The sequence below is a fragment of the Schistocerca americana genome, chromosome 2 (assembly GCF_021461395.2).
Source record: "Schistocerca americana isolate TAMUIC-IGC-003095 chromosome 2, iqSchAmer2.1, whole genome shotgun sequence".
Taxonomy (NCBI): Eukaryota; Metazoa; Arthropoda; class Insecta; order Orthoptera; family Acrididae; genus Schistocerca; species Schistocerca americana.
In genome coordinates, this window is record NC_060120.1 from 54,338,623 (window position 1) to 54,360,406 (window position 21,784).

The 21,784-nt window shown below is 41.6% G+C and overlaps 1 protein-coding gene across 5 annotated transcripts in view; it reads left to right on the plus strand.

Moving 5' to 3' along the window:
- LOC124594810 (protein ECT2) overlaps positions 1–19,788 on the plus strand; it is a 217,346-nt gene extending 197,558 nt beyond the window's left edge. For all 5 annotated transcript variants that reach the window (XM_047133249.1, XM_047133247.1, XM_047133248.1 and 2 more), the window contains 2 exons: positions 651–830; positions 18,423–19,788. In XM_047133249.1, coding sequence (XP_046989205.1) covers positions 651–741 — 91 coding nt within the window. In that variant the 3' untranslated portion in view covers positions 742–830; positions 18,423–19,788. The remainder of the gene's footprint in view (positions 1–650; positions 831–18,422) is intronic.
- Positions 19,789–21,784: the final 1,996 nt, after the last annotated feature.

A 21,784-nucleotide genomic window follows, 5' to 3' on the forward strand; every position in this document is an offset into this window, starting at 1 on the left:
GCTCCACTAGACAGTGCTCTTCTTCCCTCTCCCCTCCTTTCTCCCCCCCCCCCCCCCAAACTATAAATACTGCTATCCCTTTCCTTTCCCCGCCCCCTCCAGATCGCTGCTTCCATTCTATGTGGCAATTGCATTCGGGTCAGAGCTGCCGGAGGTGTTGGTCATGTGTGCATTGTGTGTGTGCTTGTTGGCAGAAATGAATTTGTTTTTTCCCTTTTGTGAGGAAGCTATGGCTGAAGGCTAATGTGTAACTGTCTTTTAGTTGCGCATGTCTGCAACTTGAACATGTCATCTTTACGGTAAGTAGCTATCTATTTTTTTCTTATGTTATTGGTATTACAACTTGGAGTTTCCATTATTTGCTGTATGGTTACATATTTTAAGCAAAAGTGGTTTCAGAATTGTAAATAAAGACTGCATAGTGAAGAAATTGTGAGTTGTTCCATTTTTTTTTTTTTTACCTAATGACGATGGTGTACACACATCTTTTAATGACTCACTGAAAAGTAATCTTTCTGCAGGCTTCCTACAAAGACCATTCTACTTGTACATCTTTCTTGATCTCTGAGCTTAGCTCAGTACTTCAGCTGACATCCATTTAGTCTGTAGTCTCATGTAATGACTTCATGATATTTTGTTCTTGCTTACAGGAGCTGGGTTCATCACCCTCGAAAGAGGAAACGACCCTTGTTGCACCGCTATCTGTTCAGCCAACAAGAAAAAATAAATCATCGTCATTAAATATGTCTTCATTAAGGAGATTATAACAGAAACTACGGGGGAGCATAGGAAGGCGCAATAAACTCTCGCAGCGTGGACGCTGCTCTTGGGTAATGATAATTGATATTTGGTGCTATAAATATGCTTACTTACTTACTGCTCATACCGGACTCGAGAGTCCATTACCACAGCAAGTAATGTTGCTGATTCTTGATGATACGATTTTTAGTATGCTATAAGTATACTAAAAATCGTAATTGTGTCACAACGAAAATTCACTTGAGAAAACAATAAACTTATATGAAATAATTGCTCTCCTGTACATACAGTATCATACCTTTCACAACTAATAATTCCTCAGGGAGGGCAGAGGGGTAGGTTTGGGAAGGTTAAAAAGGAAAGGCAGCTCACTCAGTAATTACGTCTCATAAATTTATAAAAATCATAATTGTAATGTTCTATAGAATAGTATTATAGTGTTTTTCAGTGAAAGACAATTCTTCATAAAATAGAAGGATGCATGTTATTGTATTGTCTGATATCAGCACGTGTTCCTTATTTCTCTCTTAAATTTCCATCGAATCAAATCTTTTGTACGCAAAGTTAATACACTTGAATGAGTGTGCATGTGTATTGTCATGATATTGTCTGTTTCTTCTTTGCACTGAAAACTACAGAGCAGTTCCAATAAGGCACAAATATTGTGATGGAATGAGTGGCTGTTAAAAAAAATTGAGCATCTGTGTCCCATTCTGTGACTCTTATTAAGATCAGATTCTAAAACTAATTTTTTTTCAGGCATGTTTAACTAACAAACACATCATCTGTGTTGTACTAACCAAGTTGTTCTGATGATCCAGGCACTCAGATCATTACATAATATGTATTGATTTAGTTCATCTGATCTCACTTTTTATGGGGGGCAAGTACTTGAGTTTGTCTCAATGATGCAAACAGTTCTAGGCTGTCAGGCTTCCATATGAGTACACATTCCAATGCTGAGTGAAACATTTATCCGGGAAACAACCTTTAGGCTGTGGCTAATCAATTTCCCTGCTGTTTTATTTGGAACATTGGCAGATAGAAACTGTATTTGACTAGCTCATTGTGACCATGGCATTCAATAAGCCACATGTTCATCCGTATGGTGAAATAAGAACTTCAGCAAACTGGACCACTCTTGACTGGTTTAGGTTCGGCGGTGGATTGCCATTCCTATATGACAGTGAATGGATTTTCTATAACACTCATCATACGAATAGGAAGTGGTTTCATGGGGATTTTGAGTTTTCTTCTTCCTTTCTTTCATTTTTTATCAGAACAACCTTCAGTTACGTGACTGTTGAGGTGAAATGATGGATTTTAGGCTGTATTAAGACTTGTCCAGATAATGTGGGTGTCTGTCGGAATTGGCCTTTATTTCCTTAGCTAGTCCTGCAACTTTAATGGTGATAACTTTTTTGTACTAACATCCAACAAGAAAACAACATGTCTTCTCAGAACATGTTTAGGTTGAAGACTGTGTGCTAAAAAAATTATAAGCTTTTCTCACATGAAATCTTATGGAGTAAAAGGAATGGTGGAGGTGGTAAAACACACTTGAAATTAGATTTTGCTAGTGAAAACAGCCACATTACCTGAAGCTGCAGAATTGGGAATGACTTACAGAGCACCCAGTTGTGAGGAAGGTGCACTGCACTTTTAATTTTACAAAAGGGCTTGTAGAAAGTGTGTTCTTCAAATAGACTCTTATGTTAACCAAATTTTCTACGTATGAACCAAATTTTTAAGGTATTTTAAGTGTTGACAATTTAAGCACTTTACTCTGCTACCTAAGGCCTGGAAAACACAGAAATTGTGACCTATGAACTTTTCATCTCATCTGTTGCAATCGAACCACATTCTCTGGAATAATGGTTGTCATATTTATCTGTAGTAGCGGGAGATCCAGTAAATCAACTTGCTGAAGTGTATCCGTCCTGTATAGTGAAGTAGTGAATGTATATGACACACAACAGCCTACTTACTTTTCAACATTGTTTGCTGTTAGAGAGAGGAAAATAGCACAAAAAAATAGTGTGTTCTGATGGAAAGAGGTGATCACTTAAAAACCTGCAGTTCCAAAAAATACATCACCTAAAATAGAGGTCACCTCTCTCGGGCATCGAAGAAAGCCTTAACTTGTTGTTGTTGTTGTTGTTGTTGTTGTTGTTGTTGTGGTGGTGGTGGTGGTGGTGGTGGTGGTCTTCAGTCCAGAGACAAGTTAATGCAGCTCTCCATGCTACTCTGTCCTGTGCAAGCCTCTTCATCTCCGAGTAACTACTGCAACCTACATCCTTCTGAATCTGCTTAATGTATCCATCTCTTGGTCTACCTCTACTATTTTTACCCTCCACAATAGCCTCCAATACTAAATTGGTGATCCCTTGATGCCTCAGGACATGTCCTACTAACTGGTCCATTCTTTTAGTCAGATTGTGCCACAATTCCCTCATCTCCCCAATTCTCTTCAGTACCTCCTCATTACTTAGGTGATCTACCAATCTAATCTTCAGCAGTCTTCTGTAGCACCACATTTCGAAAGCTTCTATTCTCTTCTTGCCTAAACTATTTATCGTCCATGTCTCACTTCCATAAATTGCTACGTTTTTGTTGCCATAGCCACTCCACATTTTATATCCTCTCTACTTCGAACATCGTCAGTTATTTTGCTCCCCAAACAGCAAAATTCATCTACCACTTCAAGTGTCTCATTTCCTAATGTAATACCCTCAGCATCACCTGACTTCATTCAACTACTTTCCATTATTGTCGTTTTGGTTTTGTTGTTGTTCATCTTATATCCTCCTTCCAAGACACTGTCGATTCTATTCACCTCCTCTCCCAGGTCCTTTGCTGTCTCTGAAAGAATTACAATCTCATTGGCAAACCTCAAAGTTTCCTGCTCCAAATTTTTCTTTTGTTTCCTTTACTGCTTGCTCAATATATAGATTGAATAACATGAGGGATAGGCTACAACCCCGTCTCACTCCCTTCTCAACCATTGCTTCCCTTTCATGCCCCTCTACTCTATAACTGCCATCTGGTTTCTGTATAAATTGTAAATAGCCTTTTGCTACCTGTACTTTAACTCTGCCACCTTCAGAATTTGAAAGAGAGTATTCCAGTCAACATTGTCAAAAACTTTTTCCAAGTCTACAAATGCTATAAATGCAGGTTTTCCTTTCCTTAACCTGTCTTCTAAGATACGCTGTAGGGTCAGTATTGCCTCACGTGTTCCAACATTTCTACGGAATCCAAACTAATCTTCCCCAAGTTCGGCTTCTACCAGTTTTTCCATTCATCTTTAAATAATTCGTGCTAGTATTTTGCAGCCATGACTTATTAAACTGACAGTTCAGTAATTTTCACACCTGTCGACACCTGCTTTCTTTGGGCTTGGAATTATTATATTCTTCTTGAAGTCTGGGGGTATTTCGAATGTCTCATACATCTTGCTCACCAGATGGAAGAGTTCTGTCATGGCTGGCTCTCCAAAGGCTATCAATAGCTCTAATGGAACATTCTCTTTCCCGGGGCTTTTTTTTTTACTTAGGTCTTTCAGTGCTCTGTCAAATTCTTCATTCAGGATCATGTCTTCCATGCATCTTCATCTACGTCCTCTTCCATTTCCATGATATTGCCCTCAAGTACATTACCCTTGTATGGACCCTCAATATACTCCTTCCCTCGTTTTGCTTTCCCGTCTTTGCTTAGGCTTGGTTTTCCATCTGAGCTCTTAATATTGATACAGGTGCTTCTCTTTTCTCCAAAAGTCTCTTTAATTTTCCTCTAGGCAGCGTCCATCTTACCCCTAGTGATGTATGCATCTACTTCCTTACATTTGTCCTCTAGCCATCCTTGCTTAGCCATTTTGCACTTCTTGTCAATCTCATTTTTAAGATGTTTGTATTCCTTTTTGCCTGCTTCATATACTGCATTTTTATATTTTCTCTCTTCATCTATTCAATTCAATCTCTCTTCTGTTACCCAAAGATTTCTACTAGCCCTCACCTTTTTACCTACTCGATCCTCTGTAGCCTTCACTATTTCATCTCTCAAAGCTACCCATTCTTCTTCTATTGTATTTCTTTCCCCCATTCTTGTCAGTTGTTATCTGATGTTCTCTCTGAAACTCTCTACAACTCTGGTTCTTTCTGTTTATCCAGGTCTCATCTCCCCAAATTCCTACCTTTTTGCAGGTGATTCAGTTTTAATCTACTGTTCATGACCAATAGATTGTGGTCAGAGTCCACATCTGCCGCTGGAAATGTCTTACAATTTAAAACCTGGTTCCTAAAACTCTGTCTTGCTATTATATAATGTACCTGAAATCTTCCAGTGTCTCCAGGCATCTTCCACGTATACACCCTTCTTTCATGATTCTTAAACCAAGTGCTAGCTATGATTAAATTATGCTCTATGCAAACTACTTTCCAGGTGGCTTCCTCTTTCATTCCTTACCCCTAGTCCATATTCACCTGCTACTTCACTTTCTTTCCCTACTATCAAATTCCAGCTGCCCGTGACTATTAAATTTTCATCTCCTGTAACTATCTGAATAATTTCTTTAATCGCATCATACATTTCTTCAATCTCTTAATCATCTTAGGAGCTAGTTTGCATATAAACTTGTACTGCTGTTGTAGGCGTGTGCTTTGTGTCTATCTTGGCTACAATAATGCGTTCACTATGCTGTTCATAGTAGCTTATCCGTGCTCCTATTTTGTAATTCATTATTAAACGTACTCATGCATTACCCCTATATGATTTTGTTATAACGTCAAGTTTAACACATATATTTCAGAACGACACAACACATATAAGTCACAGAGTAAGTTGACAAGCAAGATGTGTGTACATGTTAGCATTCAAATGAGCACTGAGTCCCAGTCAAGTGGCCACTGCTCGGCTGGCCGCTTAGGTGGCGCAGCTGCTGCATGGCTGGCAGACAGCGCCGCACGTAGAGGACACGCGTAATTGCGCTGCGGCACTTTGAATGATCGGCGAGTCACAACACTTTTCCCTCCTTTGAAATTGTTGCGCTGGTCTTGATGGAGGTGTCCTGGAGATGGCTAACGTCTATAGGCGTTGTTTGACTCGCCGTAAAGTCTCGAGGAGGAGGCTTCCCGTACGGACGGAAGTGTCCCCGATGATAACGGGTCGAGATGACAGGAGACGTAGGGGTCGAATCTGCTGGGGCCCCATGCACTAATCTGCCCGTTGCAGCAAGTCCAGTTGATATGACAGCAGACATGGGCGATGTGTCGGCGTCCATTGGAGGAGGAGGTGAGTAGATTTCCTCTGACAGAGGATGGTCATCCGGTTCCTGCATGGGCACGTCTCCTGGTGGCGTCCGTTCTTGTGCTGGCATCGCGATGACGGTGAGAGGGCTGCGTTGTGAGTATTGAGAGATGCCAAGATCCCGAGCATCAGGTAGAGCCAAAGGTGGTGTAGCGGCATTCGGAACAGGCGTTGCTGGCACACGAGGCCTAAGCTGGTCCGAATGACGCACTGCAACACCCGTGTCCGTCTGGATTTCATACAGGCGTCTGCCACGGTGTCTTAAGACGTGGCCCGGGCTCCATTTTGGTCGCCTGCCGTATCCCCGTACCCAGACGAGGTCGTCGTCGGTGAACCGGCCAAGTGAAGGCACCCACGGCCGTGAGGTGGAAGGCCGCAGAAGATGAAGTAGCGTGCGGGGCTGTCGACCATGTAAGAGCTCAGCCGGGCTGTGGTCGCCCATGGGGGTGAAACGGTAAGACGCCAGAAACTGGAGAAGCGCATCATCAGCAGCAGAAGAAGTCAGAAGTTTCCGCATCTGAGCCTTAAATGTGCGGACCAGTCGTTCAGCCTCACCGTTGGATTGTGGATGGAATGGCGGGGCCGTGACATGCATAACGCTGTGACGAGCACAAAAATCCGCAAATTCGGAAGAGGCAAATTGCGGGCCATTATCAGTAACAAGAGTAGAGGGGAGGCCTTCCAAAGAAAAAATGGGGACGAGAGCACTGGTGGATGCTGCGGTGCTAGGTGACGTGCAACGGACAATGAAAGGAAAGTTACAGTAGGCGTCAATTACGAGGAGCCAATAAGTACCAGAAAAGGGTCCCGCAAAGTCAGCATGAATGCGCTCCCAGGGCTTCTCAGGCGAAGGCCACGGTGACAAAGATGACTTCGGGGCAGCAGCCTGTGACGCACAAGGGCCGCAGGCAGCGACCATGTATGCTATTTCAGAGTCGATGCCAGGCCAGTACACATGACGGCGCGCCAGAGATTTTGTGCGAGACACACCCCAGTGCCCTTGGTGAAGGAGGTGCAAGACCGAAGCACTCAAAGACGCAGGTACCACAACACACGGCGAAGCATTGTCAGTGGAGAGGAGGATAACACCATCCCTAGCCGTGAGGTGGTAACGCAAAGCGTAGTTGTTCCGCAACGGATCAGAAGTCTTAGCGGACGGGCGATCTGGCCAACCCTTCCGAATACAGCGTAAAACCCGGGAGAGGGTAGGGTCAGAACCCGTAGCAGCTGCCAGCCTGTCCCCAGTGATGGGGAACCCGTCCACAACCCGCTGCTCGGCAACATCCAGGTGGAAACACAAAAGTTCGTCCATATCGAATGCCTGATCAGGACCCATGGGAAGGCGAGACAGAGCATCAGCATTTGCATGTTGAGCCGTTGGCCGGAAATGAATCTCATAATTGAAACGAGACAAGTAAAGAGCCCAACGCTGGAGGTGGTGTGCAGCCTTGTCGGGAAGTGACGTTGATGGGTGAAACAAGGAAACAAGTGGTTTGTGATCCGTAACAAGATGAAATTTTGAGCCATAGAGAAAAACACCAAACTTATGAAGAGCATAAATAATGGCCAAAGCTTCTTTCTCAATTTGAGAATACTTTTGTTGGGCATCCGTGAGCGTTTTGGAGGCATAAGCAATGGGTTGTTCCGAACCATCAGAAAAACGGTGCGCAAGGACTGCACCGACCCCGTATTGAGAGGCGTCTGTGGCAAGAACAAGATGTTGGCCAGGTCGATAAGTAGTCAGGCACAGGGCCTGTTTCAGCATAGTCTTCAATTTCTGGAAAGCTGCTTCGCATGACGCGGACCAGTGAAAAGACACGTTTTTATGCAACAGGCGATGCAACGGCTGAGCCACCGAAGCCGCAGATGGTAAAAACTTGTGATAGTATGCTATTTTCCCCAAGAAGGCCTGCAGTTCCTTAACAGATGTAGGGTGAGGAAGGGCATCGATCGCAGCAACAGTCCGCTGAAGCGGACGAATACCATCCCGAGAGAGTTGAAACCCCAAGTACGTGATAGATGCCTGAAAAAAATTGTGATTTCTGAAGATTACACTTAAGACCGGCAGTCTGTTAGACATGAAAAAGTGTGCGGAGATTTTGAAGATGTTCTTCAGTGGTGGAGCCAGTGACAACAATGTCGTCCATGTAATTGATACACCCAGGTACAGGGAGCAATAATTGTTCCAAGAATCGCTGAAAGAGAGCAGGGGCGCTAGCAACCCCGAATGGCAATCGTTGATATTGATAGAGGCCGAAAGGCATGTTAAGTACCAGAAACTGCCGGGAAGCAGCTTCGAGAGGAAGTTGATGATAAGCTTCTGACAGGTCAATTTTAGAAAAATACTGGCCTCCAGAAAGTTTAGTGAACAGTTCTTCAGGACGGGGCATAGGGTAAGTGTCGATGAGGCATTGAGCATTTACAGTGGCTTTGAAATCGCCACAGAGACTAATATCACCATTTGGCTTAGCAACGACAACGACAGGAGAGGACCACTCACTGGAAGTGACAGGAAGCAAGACCCCTGAAGTAGTGAGACAATCCAACTCCCGTTTTACCTGATCGCGAAGGGCCACAGGAATGGGCCGAGCCCGAAAAAACTTAGGCCAAGCAGTGTGTTTGAGCGTGATATGAGCTTCAAAGTCGTTTGCACGGCCTAACCCAGGAGAAAAAGGGACGAAAATGTCGTCGACAAGGAATCCAGTTGAGCATAAGGAATAGCATCAGAGACAATATTGACAGAGTCATCTATGGAGAACCCAAAAACGCGAAAGGCATAGAAACTAAAAAGATTTACTGCGTTGCTCTGGTCGACCACAAATATGGGAACAGTGCGAACGACAGATTTGTAAGATACCTCAGCATTAAACTGTCCCAAGAGAGAAATCTTCTGTTTATTGTACGTCCGTAATTGCCGAGTGACAGGTGACAGGAGTGGAGAACCCAACTGAAGATACGTCTGAGAATTAATTATAGTGGCAGCAGAACCGGTATCCACTTGCATGCGAACATCTCAACCAAGGATTTGGACAGTGAGGAATAACTTCCCTGAAAGGGAAGAAGTGCAATTGACAGACAACACAGAATCAGAATCAGCGTCATGTTCATGAACATGATGTATGCGGTCGGATTTGCAAACGGAAGACACATGACCTTTCTTTTTGCAATTGTGACACACAGCGCAACCTTGGGGACAATCCTCGCGTGAATGTTTCGTAAAACACCGTGGACATGAAGGAAGTTGCCGGGGATTTTGCTGCAGTTTCTTAGCGGGTTGTTTACAGCTGGGCCGAGGCTGCGCGTGGGAGCGCACTGCAGCCATGTCGGCCGGCGGGGATGCGCCGCATGCGTCGTCAACAGCGCACAGAGGTTGTATTTTCCCGACATCACCCCACGCCTCTATTTGCGCCCCAGCAGCGCGAGAAATTTCAAACGACTGCGCAATGGAGAGAACTTCGTCTAGAGTTGGATTCGCCAACTGAAGGGCACGTTGCCGAACTTCTTTGTCGGGCCCCTACCGGATAATAGCATCCCGTACCATGGAATCGGCATAGGATTCTTTGTGAATGTCAGTAACAAATTGACACTTTCGACTGAGGCCGTGAAGTTCAGCAGCCCAAGCGCGATAGGATTGATGTGGCTGTTTTTGACAACGATAAAAGGCAACATGAGAGTCTACAACATGCATTTGCTTTTGAAAATAGACAGACAGAAGTGAGCACATTTCAGCAAAGGACAAAGATGCAGGATCCTTCAAAGGAGCCAATTGCGACAACAACCGACACATTTGAGGTGAAATCCAGGAAAGGAACAGAGACTTACATAGTTGTTCGTCCGTGACATGAAATGCCAAGAAGTGCTGTCGAAGACGTTTTTCATAATCAGCCCAGTCTTCCGCCGTCTCGTCGTAAGGAGGAAAAGGAGGTATAGCAAACGGCGAGAAACGCCCCGCATTTGACGCCACGACGAAATCGCGAATCGCCGCTGTTAGAAGCGTTTGCTGTTCAAGGAGATGTTGCAATAGGTGCTCGACAGTAGCCGTGGAACCCTATGGGTCAACGGTGAAAGGGAAAAATCCACTACCTCGTCACCAATTGTTATAACGTCAAGTTTAACACGTATATTTCAGAACGACACAACACACATAAGTCACAGAGTAAGTTGACAAGCAAGACGTGTGTACACGTTAGCATTCAGATGAGCACTGAGTCCCAGTCTAGCAGCCGCTGCTCGGCTGGACGCTTAGGTGGCGCAGCTGCTGCATGGCTGGCAGACAGCGCTGCACGTAGAGGACGCGCGTAATTGCGCGGCGGCGCTTTGAATGATCGGCGAGTCACAACAGATTTTATATTTATAACCCTGTATTCACCTGACCAGAAGTCCTGTTCCTCCTGCACCGAACTTCACTAATTCCTACTATGTCTAATTTTAACCTATCCATTTCCCCATTTCAATTTTCTAACCTACCTGCCCAATTACGGGATCTGACATTCCACACTTCGATCCCTAGAACCAGTTATATTTCTCCTGATAACGATGACCTCGTGAGTTGTCCTCGCCCGGGGATCTGAATGGCGGACTATTTTACCTCTGGAATATTTTACCCAAGAGGACACCATCATCATTTAACCATACAGTAAAGCTGCATGCCCTTGGGAAAAATTACGACTGTAGTTTCCTCTTGCTTTCAGCCGTTCGCAGTACCAGCACAGCAAGGCGGTTTTGGTTAATGTTACAAGGCCAGATCAGTCAATCATCTAGACTATTGCCCTTGCAAATACTGAAAAGGCTGTTGCCCCTCTTCAGGAACCACATGTTTGCCTGGCCTCTCAACAGATACCCCTCCGTTGTGGTTGCACCTATGGTATGGCCATCTGTATCGCTGAGGCACGCAAGCCTCCTCACTAACGATAAGGTCCATGGTTGTTATTAGTGCGTGACAAAATACCAGGACTATGTAGAAGGCAGACAAATCTATGATGAATTTCACAAGAATTAAACCTCCATGATTGGCCCTCTGTGCTCATTGGGTTAAAAAAAATAAGAGAACCGAAAAGACAGAATTCATAGTCTTCAGAGTACTCTTCCTTTCTGCAATCTGATGAAGTTTCTATAGGTGTTGTGGACTACAAAGTATTAATTGGATAGAAAAAAAATCTACTCACCAAGTGGTGGCAAAACACACATTAGACGGTTGTAATTGGCCAGCTTTTGGAGCCAGTGACTCTTTCTTCAGACAGAAGGGTTGAAGGGGAAGGAAGAGGGATGAAGGAAAACGACTGAAGAGGTCTAGGAAAAGGGGTAGATTTCAGGAATGTCGCCCAGAACCATGGGTGGGGAGACATACCGTACAGGATAAGAAGGAATCTTTCTCTATGTACCTAAGTGACCATCTCGGGGCATGGAACACAGATCCAGGCTGCGCATCTGACAGCTACTAGGGGCAACAGAAATTTGATTTTCAGTATTTCATAAAAATGATCAAATTTAAAATAATGAAATAATCCGCTCATTAAGAGGTGTAATATTATGTGAAACGTTCAACACAGTAAGACAAATATTAGTTATAAACAGTATATGTGTCAAGGCAGAGTAATTCACTATGCACAAATACCCAGCCTATATTTGCTCACTATGTGGGAATGAGCATACTTAGTGACTTGCAAAAATCTTTACACATAATTTCAAACCTTTATGAAACGTTTTCTTGCTGATACTACCCACAAAATGATGAAAGGAAAAACAGTTTATTGCTTAATAAATTTCCACTCTTAATGCAGTAAAACTGGCACATCAGAAACAATGGCTTAATTTTTCTTCTTTACACATAACTTATATTTGCAACACACTTCGCGGCCAGTGACCACATAATAGCACTGAATGTACATGCAAGATTTATGTCCTCGTACACCACTTTTTTACAGCTATATAATTTCATAAATACAGAGATGTTTGAAAAATTTTTTGCAAACTACCCAAAAGATACTCAGTCAGTGGTAGAGAACTTATTCCAACAAAATTCAAACATAATTACAAACTTTTTGCCACTTTCATGCTGAACATCAAGCATTTTAACGCATTAGCTCATTTATAAAGTTACCAGAAGTTTGAATCCATTGTATACTTGGGTGTTCCACTCTTTAAAGAACTGGGGGTTTACAGGTTATTTGCTAATGTTGACATGGATAAAACTAGTCAATAATGGCTACGTTCTACTGAATCCTATGTTCCCAGAACACCTTGCGAAGTGTTCAAAGTTATTTTACACACAAAGTTCTTTGTTCTCCTGATTACACTCACATAGTAGTTGATGCAGTTTAACACAACATTAAAGTTAAAAATTTGCTCTACTTATTCACTGCTGAAAGAGGCTTTAGTCTAAAAGGTTGTATTGATCTCACAAACTCAACTTCACATTTCTCCTGCTACGCAACTTCATTGCACGCAATCTGCTGTGATGCTTGTATTGATTTGCCTAAAGGATTGAGTTATTGAGAGCCTCATGATGTCTTAAGAGACTTGTCTTCCATACTTGAACCAAACCCACTTCAGCATAACTGTCAGGCAGTGTTGCATTTACTTAATGGTCTGAAACTCCCTGACCGATCAGAAGATTTGTGTGAGACCAGGATATGAACCTGGAACTTTTGCCTTTCAAGGGCAAGTGCTTCACGGACTGAGCTGTCTGAACACAACTTGGGACGCACCCTCACAGCTTTACTTCCCCCATTACCTCATTTCTTCCTTTTAAACTTTTCAGAAGTTCTCCAGCACATAGATTTAATCTGCCAGGAAGTCTGAAATCTCCACTCACTCTGCAGCAAAGTGAAAATTCATTCTGGAAGTCTGTATTCTGCTCTTCAGCCCTCTTAAATTGTGCCCAATGGGAAGTTACCATTGAGCTCCATTTCAGAGACCACTTCCCAGACTGCATCCATTTCCCTTAGAGGACAGACCAGTGCCGCTGCATAGTCCACGTCACGTGTTTAGCGTTACAAAGATACAAATACCAACAATCTATAAAGAACCTCACAGTTATTCACGTAGTGAGGGCCAAGACACAACTAACAATTGAAGAGGGTAACAATAGGTTGTGGTCATCTGTGGGCTCGGCAACCATTCCACTAGCTCTGCACAAGTCTGGGAGATCATTAGGAGCATTTGTGGCAGATACAATTTGCCACCCATAACACGTTCTAAGGCAGTAATGATGGTTCTTGGATCACGGCAGAGCATTTCAGTAAAACCATCTTTACTGCCTGCTTCGATCTGGCGGGAAATCGACCTTGAAGTAACCACCAACCAGTCTGGACCCTACAGACTAGGCAGTTTCTTAGTCACAGTGTATATTCAGGATCTGTTGATAGACTATTGGCAGCCTCATGCCGCCGTAGGTAGCCCTCTATATCTATACTCCTGCATACACTGTAATTTTTCCCCTACCTTTTTCCATTTTAGATTTTGCAAGGGAAGACTGACCGTTGATAAGCCTCATGCAAGATGTAATTTCTGTAATTCTCACATTGTGCTCATTTTATGATACATAGGTGGTAGAAAGTAATGTATTAACTAACCACCGTAGAACATACACTTCCGAAATTTTGACAGTAGTACCTGCCACTACTTACACACCTGCATTTGTGACAAAACCCACTGCTCTTCTTGAGATCTTCTATTTCCTTTATTAATCTTAATTGGTAAGGATTCGGGATGGATGAGCAGTACTGAAGAATTGATCAATTTGAGTGTTGTGTAATCCATTTTTTTGATGAATGAGTTATATTTTCTTAAGAATCTTTCAGTGGATGATATTGTATCATTTGCTTTTCCTACAGCAAGGTTTATGTGGCTGCTCCACATTGGGTCATTTCAGATGTGTACTCTATGTATTTAATGGTTGTTTCTGTTTCCACTGATTAACCAGGATTAGTGTAATGCTGCATTTCGTAATTTTACTAATTACACCAGTATCATCCATGAACAGCTTTGTGCAGTATCTGGCATTAAATGAAACTGTACGGATCCAGAGACCTTTTCAGGTCTCATAAGTCTGTGTTGTATATATGCGGACTGAAATGAAATGACAAATGAAAATTTGCACTAAGGCTGCAATTCAAACCTGGGTGTTCTGCCCATGAGGAAGATGTGCCAACCACTATGTCAGCCTGGCACGTGGCTTTGCATGATTATAAAGACTACCCTAGCACACCTCCCTCCTTCTTCCAAATCTCCATTCACATCTCAATCCTCGTGATCGTCCCCCTAACCTTGAACAGCATTCATTTGATGAAAGCACCTATGCGTGGCATTCAGGCAGGGTGCCCTGTTTCATTCAGTGCTGAGGTTCTATACCACTACAGTTGGAGAACCTCTGTAATGCCATTAGAGTTCAAGGAGAATATGAAGTGGGATAAAGCAGCAATGGGAATTTAGATTGAGGAGGGAAGCGTGCTAGCGTAGTCTGTGCAGCTGTGCAAAGGCATTGTGCCAGGGTGGCATAGTGGTTAGCAAGTCTGCCTTGTTAACAGGGGACCCAGGTTCTCAAATTCCAGCCTAGGTACAAATTTTCATTCATTGCTTCAGTCTACATGTATACAGCATCTGACATTGTCCACTACGTTTTATATAGTGAACAGAAGCAAACCTGGAAATTTACTTTTATATCTGACAATCTGATTCCTTTATGAACCACAGGTTGGGTTCTGTCTGTTAAAAAGTCCTGAATTCAGTGGCAAAGGTAGTCTGGTAACCCATAATGGATGCACTCCCTACAGATCCACGGAACTTGTGTGGAGTATAAACAAAGTATAACGTGTGTCATTGTTGTAAAACTTCATGGGCTATGATCCCATAAAGTGATAATACTAACTGACGAATAATTTTATTGGCATCCAGTCCCAAACCATGGGATGGGTGTAGGAAACACAGTGACCAATATGGAAACGCAATGTTCTCTGCACCTCTAGTTCTTTATAAGCAGTCCTAATGCAGCTATTCAACAACCACTGCTCAGCCCATGTACATGTCTTTGCTGCCTGAAATATTACTATTATTTGCAGTTTATTTCATTGTGTTGCAGTTTTCACAGATGATTATTCTCAATTAATGTAAAAAGGTATCCCTTCCTCGAAAAGAAAACAGTCATAGACAAGTCTTTTGGCTACTCTGAATATTGAGTTTGAAAATTATCACAATACTTAGAATGATATCACTAAAGATTATTGTGTGACTGTGACATTTGAGAGGAACTACTTTTATTGTCAGAATTCATTGTACTCATTGTCGAGCATTGTGAACCCCATTGACCAAGTATCTCAATCCTGGATGGTCACCACCCTCTCTTAAAGCCAGCTGAAGAGGTAGATTGGAGTTGTTCTTGATTTGATTCATCCACCTGCTCGCTGCTCTTCATCATGGCCTAGTGCTCTCAATTTGTCCTTCCATGATTATTTTCTCTAGATTTTCTCCATCTCTTCTCTTGCAATGTAGCCAGAGACCTGGAGAATGTTTTGGTTGACACAAGAGGATAGGTGCTTGGAGATACTGAGTTGCTCTATAATGGACATGTTAGTTCTTCTTTTGGCCCATTTTATGCGCAACACCATGTGCCAGCACCGAAGTTGAAATGTATCAATACACTGCATCCATCTGCCCTTAAAGGTCCATGTTTTGCAACCATTAAAGAAGGTGGAAAACATGAGTGTTTAAAGAAGCCGTACCTTTATGCTGTTCATTGTTGCTCTGTTCTGCCAAGTCATGGTCAGATCACAAGAGCTTTCATAATGACATGTTTGGCACAGATGTTGTACAATTAAGGCGTATGAAACAATCCTGTGTGGCACCTTTTGATACATTGGCCAAATCGAACATGCCAGCACTTGTCATCACAGCTGCGAGATGGTTATTGAATAGTCTTCTGGTTAGTGCTGTTAAGTGGATAGGAACAACACTCTGAATACACCTGCCACAACTTTTCTCAGATAACGTAGTTGAAGGCATTTCTTTAGTCAATAAAGCGATCAGTAACACAGGAGGCTTGCAATTTATTTTCCTTTCACAAAACCTGTTTGTTTTGTGGATATGAGGTTGAATGTACGGCTTCAGTATTAATTCGAGATGTAGAACAAAATCTTTGATCTGTGGGATATGAGAGCTATAATTCAGTCAGTAGCTAGAGCAGTTCATAATAAACCTTTTCTTGTGCAGAGGCATGAAGAGGGAAACTGTAGGCTCTCTTATAACTAACTGGGTAAGTCAATTCAAAGGCTGGGGCATATCACCTTCAATAGGAGAATGCCTAGTAAAGGACTGTAGTGTTCAGGGTATCTGAAATGTGTGTATAGAAATTATAGTTTTGATTTTATATGTATGAAATTTGATTTCTGCCCAACCAAATCGCCTGTATTAGGTAACCTTAGTATGTGGGTGTTTTTGTGTGACATGCTTTGTACCATCTGTATCTTTCGTTTCCATCTGTTGGTGTTCTGTTCATTCAAGTCATAAACTTATTCTTGGGTTTCTTTTCATTTCAGTCATCTTCTTTGTAATAATTGGTCCACATTTTCTAGCAATTATTTTCTCATTGGCTGTTGTACAGTACTCTCATTAATTGACCATGTTATTGAACTGTGCAGTTATTGAGAACATGAGCAAAATTTACTATAAGGCAAACCTTTTGACTTCATTACCATATTTACTCTAATCTAAGCCGCACTCGAATCTAAGCCGCACCTGAAAAATGAGACTCTAAATTAAGGGAAAAAAAAATTTCCCGAATCTAAGCCGCACCTGAAATTTGAGACTCGAAATTCAAGGGGAGAGATAAGTTTTAGGCCACACCTCCAAATCGAAACAAAGTTGGTCCATTGTAATATGAGACACAATTTAGGTCTAATGAATGACGATACAGCTACAGTAGTTTGGTTTGAGTCTTAAGCTTAGCAGATAAGCTTTACCAGGTAGCCATTGCTATGCGTCAGGCACTCCGTCCATATTTATACGGGTACCCTTCCTTTTTCACGTGCTTCGTCTGGTTTGAATTAATTGCTTATTTTCCTTTGATCTGATAAGTGCCGATCTCTTTGTTGTAGGTGTTTACGTCACTCTAAGCTGAAAATGCATTACTGTACTGTGTCATGCATTGTTTGTCGCATTCTGATAATGAGTGTTTACGGCCTGTCGCCGCTCATGGCATGGCTTGCTTTTGTGCGCTCTACCGCCGCTTACAATAAAAAAAAGAAAGGAATCGTCTCATTAGCGAAACAATGGCAAGAGACTGCTATTTGTTGTTACTTACACTGCTGCTTTCTTTAATAATGATCAACAAAAACCAAATAATAGACTGCGTATGATAGAAGATGTTCTGAATGAGAGTTGAGCTAAAATTTTTCTTCGTTTGAAAATCTTTGCAGATGCCACTTTTGTACATTACATTCTGCACAGAAATTAGAGTCATCTTAGATTTAAAAATCTAGTCAATTGCCGTGCTTCATTTCTGACTGCATCACTATTAGGCATAAGAATAATACGAATATAAACAAGGAATGATATGTATATTCTTCCGCGTTTGCTGTTGTCTCACACTAGTTTCGTAGTTTATTAGGCAGACAGGATTTAAATCAGATAGCAACAAACACGAAAGAATACATGGCAAAATGTTTATATTCGTATTATTCTTATGGTGAAGGGAATACTGCATGTGGTTCACAATTCATAGAAGTTCCTATTAGCAACCATCTCTTCTCACAGGTAGGAAAAAATTCAGAACGAAGAGTTGGCCATATTGACAAACATCCCAAACAGTCCTGCCAGTCGAATTTTCGTAGTACATTGAAATGCTGCTACATCCGAAGATGAACAGTACAGAATTTGTATTTACTTTGTTGGATAATGTATGAAAATGCAGTGGTCGAAACTCTGGGTGGAGAAAAAAAAAAAGCTCGTCTTCCACTATTTAAATTTATTTACTGACGCAGAGGTTTTGGCGCCAGTATTTATCTTTGTGCCTGCAAAGCATGCCTGTGTAGCGCTACATATATTAGACAGCTGAAGTTCGTTGTGGCGGCACCTACCAACATTTTTCAGAACTTCCGCTTACTTTGCACTCGATTCTAAGCCGCAGGCGGTTTTTTGGATTACAAAAACTGGAAAAAAGTGTGGCTTAGATTCGAGTAAATACGGTATATTTAGTTACAGACATTCATTGAAATATCTCTCTCTCTCTCTCTCTCTCTCTCTCTCTCTCTCTCTCTCTCTCTCTCTCTCTGTGTGTGTGTGTGTGTGTGTGTGTGTGTGTGTGTGTGTGTGTGTGTGTGTGTTTTTTTTTTAATTGCTATTAATAATTGTATTTTTGTTCATAGGTTGAGAACCAAGTTGCAGATGGTGATGGGGATGTGCAGTTATAGTGCAGCACAATAAAAATTCCTGAAGGTTCACTCGTACGTGCTGGAGTGAAAACATAATAGAAGCCTTGTAGTTTTACAAGTTCTTGTCTCTGTACCTGCATTGCAACTGTCCTATGCTCTTCCGTGTATTCTTTTTATGTTTGTGATTCGTATTTGAAATATTTATAAGTCACTTTATACCTGAAAGTCTAAATAAGACAAATACTGAAGCTGCACTGCACACAGTGCTGAGTTGAGTAAATTTGAATTTCAGAAGAAACTCATTTATACAGTACAAGTGATTCAAGTAAAACACTTTACGCTTAGTAAACACCAGATATTTCTGCAATGAATGGCATAATAATTTATTAATAATGCTGCGTATCCTATGTCCACTAATTTTAAAAATTGATTTGCTAATTGTATTATACATTGTTCACTATCAGTTTATATTTAATACCAGAGACAACGAAATTTTACCTTTCAATGGTTCGTACGTAACAGAAATTAGGTGTACGTTGAGTTGATCAAATTTCTCGTTTTTAATGTAGTCATAAATTTTTATGATATTTATTGCTAAACAATCAAAAGAGAATGGAATTTCGAGTGTTCCTCATGCTACTTCTCATTTTTCGTATTTCTTCATTATATCAGTTCATATGTAGTGCTAATGCTTCACTAATATCTGTGACCATTCGTTCCACCCCGTACTGGAACAGCAGACTGAGATGTCAGGATAGCTTCGGTATCTGTTAATAGTTGACTGTTGTGCGTTGCTGTTTTCAGTACAATGTCTGTGGATGTCTTTGTACTTTCGAATGTACATGTTGTGAGACACAGAAGTCGAATGTTTATATTTAATGCATTTTTGCATTTCTGTGCCAGTAATATTTTGAAATATTTAGCAAGAAACAGCATAGATGTTTGATACAAATGTGCTCTTAATGTATAGATATGTAAAAAAATGTATAAATTTTTTTGATGTTATAGATTTTATATGTTAAACAAGTCTGTAATTTGTGCTTTTTCTTCCTCTATTAGGCGGCATTTTTGAAAGCCTAAAGTGCTTACTGTACATGGCACTTGTAAATATGTTCCGCCAAGCATTTTCACAGGCTGGTACTGTCTTGATGATCTGTTTGAAACTAATCTCTGTAACGATCTAATGTGATCTTAAATACTGGTGTAAGTCTTCATAGTCTGTCCTGCAGCATGTAATATACACTCTGTTTTGGTTGTGATAGTTACACTGGACCATCGTGCCATGTACATGGAAGGACCCCCCCCCCCTCCCCCCCAAACATGTTTATATTGGTACAAAAAACTGTATACCAGTGAAGTGACATTAAAAACTAAGTATTTATAACATATTGAATTAAAGATCTTTTCTTTTGTAAAAGAAGAAAAAAGAAAAAGAGGGGGAGAGAGAGAGAGAGAGAGAGAGAGAGAGAGAGAGAGAGAGAGAGAGAGAGAGATGAAAGTAATACATGGTTCTGTAATAAAACACCTGCAGCCCTCTTTTGGGCAGCATGGTGGTGGTGTTCTCCAGTAGTGTGTGATATACTTCATGTGAACCCTGCGTATACTTGCTTTTTTCTGTGCTATCATGTAGTTTTCTGCCACATACATTATGAGCCGTTAATGTATCATATTTATCATAGAGATCGTTTGATCTTAAGTTGCACATAACTATTTCTCCGAGTTAGCCACTACTTTGAGTAAAGGCTATTTACACTGAGGTAGCCATTTGGGTAGGATACAAAACACCGTGCAACAGACTTTATAATGCTTTAGTACACTAAAAAGTTTGTAATTTTTTTCTGTTGTGAATGTTGTAACTATGTGAACTGTATGTTAGACAGCTCATATGTAATTACTTTCTAGTCACCTGTAGTTAAGCATTGTACCTTACCCAAATACTATCATTTTGTGTGCATGTTTTCAAGCATTTATACTGGGGTAAGTTTTAGGCTATTATCTTTGTTAATTAAACCATCTTGGGCCCTAATTTCGGTGGCATCTTTAACCACACAATGCGGGCAAGAGGAAGATTGCCAAAGTACCTTGGTTATCTTGTAATATGTAGTATGACCAGTTTTTATACTATGATTGGCCTAGGCTGTTTTGACAGTCTGGCGTATTCAGTGCAGCATCTGCGTTCATGATGCAAATCTCTAGCATGCATCCAATTTATCTACAGTTATCACCTGAAAAGTCAGCAGGATCTTGGAGCAACACAATGTCAGATGGGTATTTTGCACCCCCCGCCGGATTTTGACACTGCTAAATTCAGTAAAGCATGATCAAGGCCTTCGCAGACCCAGGCTCTAACAAATCTTCTTCCAGTGCAGCACAGCATACTTTGGAGAAACAGTAAACAAGATAGAAGAGAGGCTTTATGGACATAGATCCCACACCGAGTTATGCCAGGCCACCAGATTAGATGTAGTTGAGTGTAGTATAGAATTTGGCTGTGCTATAGATTACAACAAAACCAAGATACTTAGGCAGTCCTCCTGCTCCAAGGACTGCGTGATTAAAAGAGGCCATTGAAATCAGGGTCCAAGGCAGTCTAATTAACAAAGATGCTGACATATGACTCAGTCAGGTGTGAAACCTTGCATTGATCCAAGAAAAAGCGAAGTGTTCCTGCATTGTCAGGTCTGCACCCGGTGGCATTAGTGCAGAACTGGGAATGGTTTCCACACCATCAGCTGCATTGGCTACAACAGGAGTGGAGTGATGTAGAGGGTAACAACCAATGTATGTAGGATGCTGACCCAAGCAGAACAGAAGTCATCTGAAAATGGCGACAAGTCCATTTTCTGAAATTTCATGGAGAACTTAGTGTGACCCAGGCAGACACCTAAGAATTCTGCTTCTCATTTACTGCATTGTTGCAGCTGATGCATCCCTTCCAAAAGAACTTATTCAGCTGTTGTACAAGTTACCACTTGTGCAATCTGTTGGTGGTAATCTGAAGGACTGAATGTTCAGGATGTGCACAAAGGGCTGAAGAAGTCTATCAGAAAGCACACATAACCTTTAATTTAAGCATGCTTCTATTTGACTTAGTACCATCTGAGATCAAAAAGTTAACTACACTGTAACCTATAGCATCAGTGCAGGAAAAAAAAAAAAAAAAAAATTATGTTCATTATGTGCACTTACAAATTTAGTGCCATTACCATTGTACAAGTTGAGTAGGCTTTCCTATCCTCACAACAAGTCTCCTGAGAGCTAAATCAGTAACTCACTCTGGGTGGATGGCCTTGGTTGCCATGCAAACTAATAAAACCTTGGTGGTAGGTTAAAACTTTGGCTGCAATGGACATGTA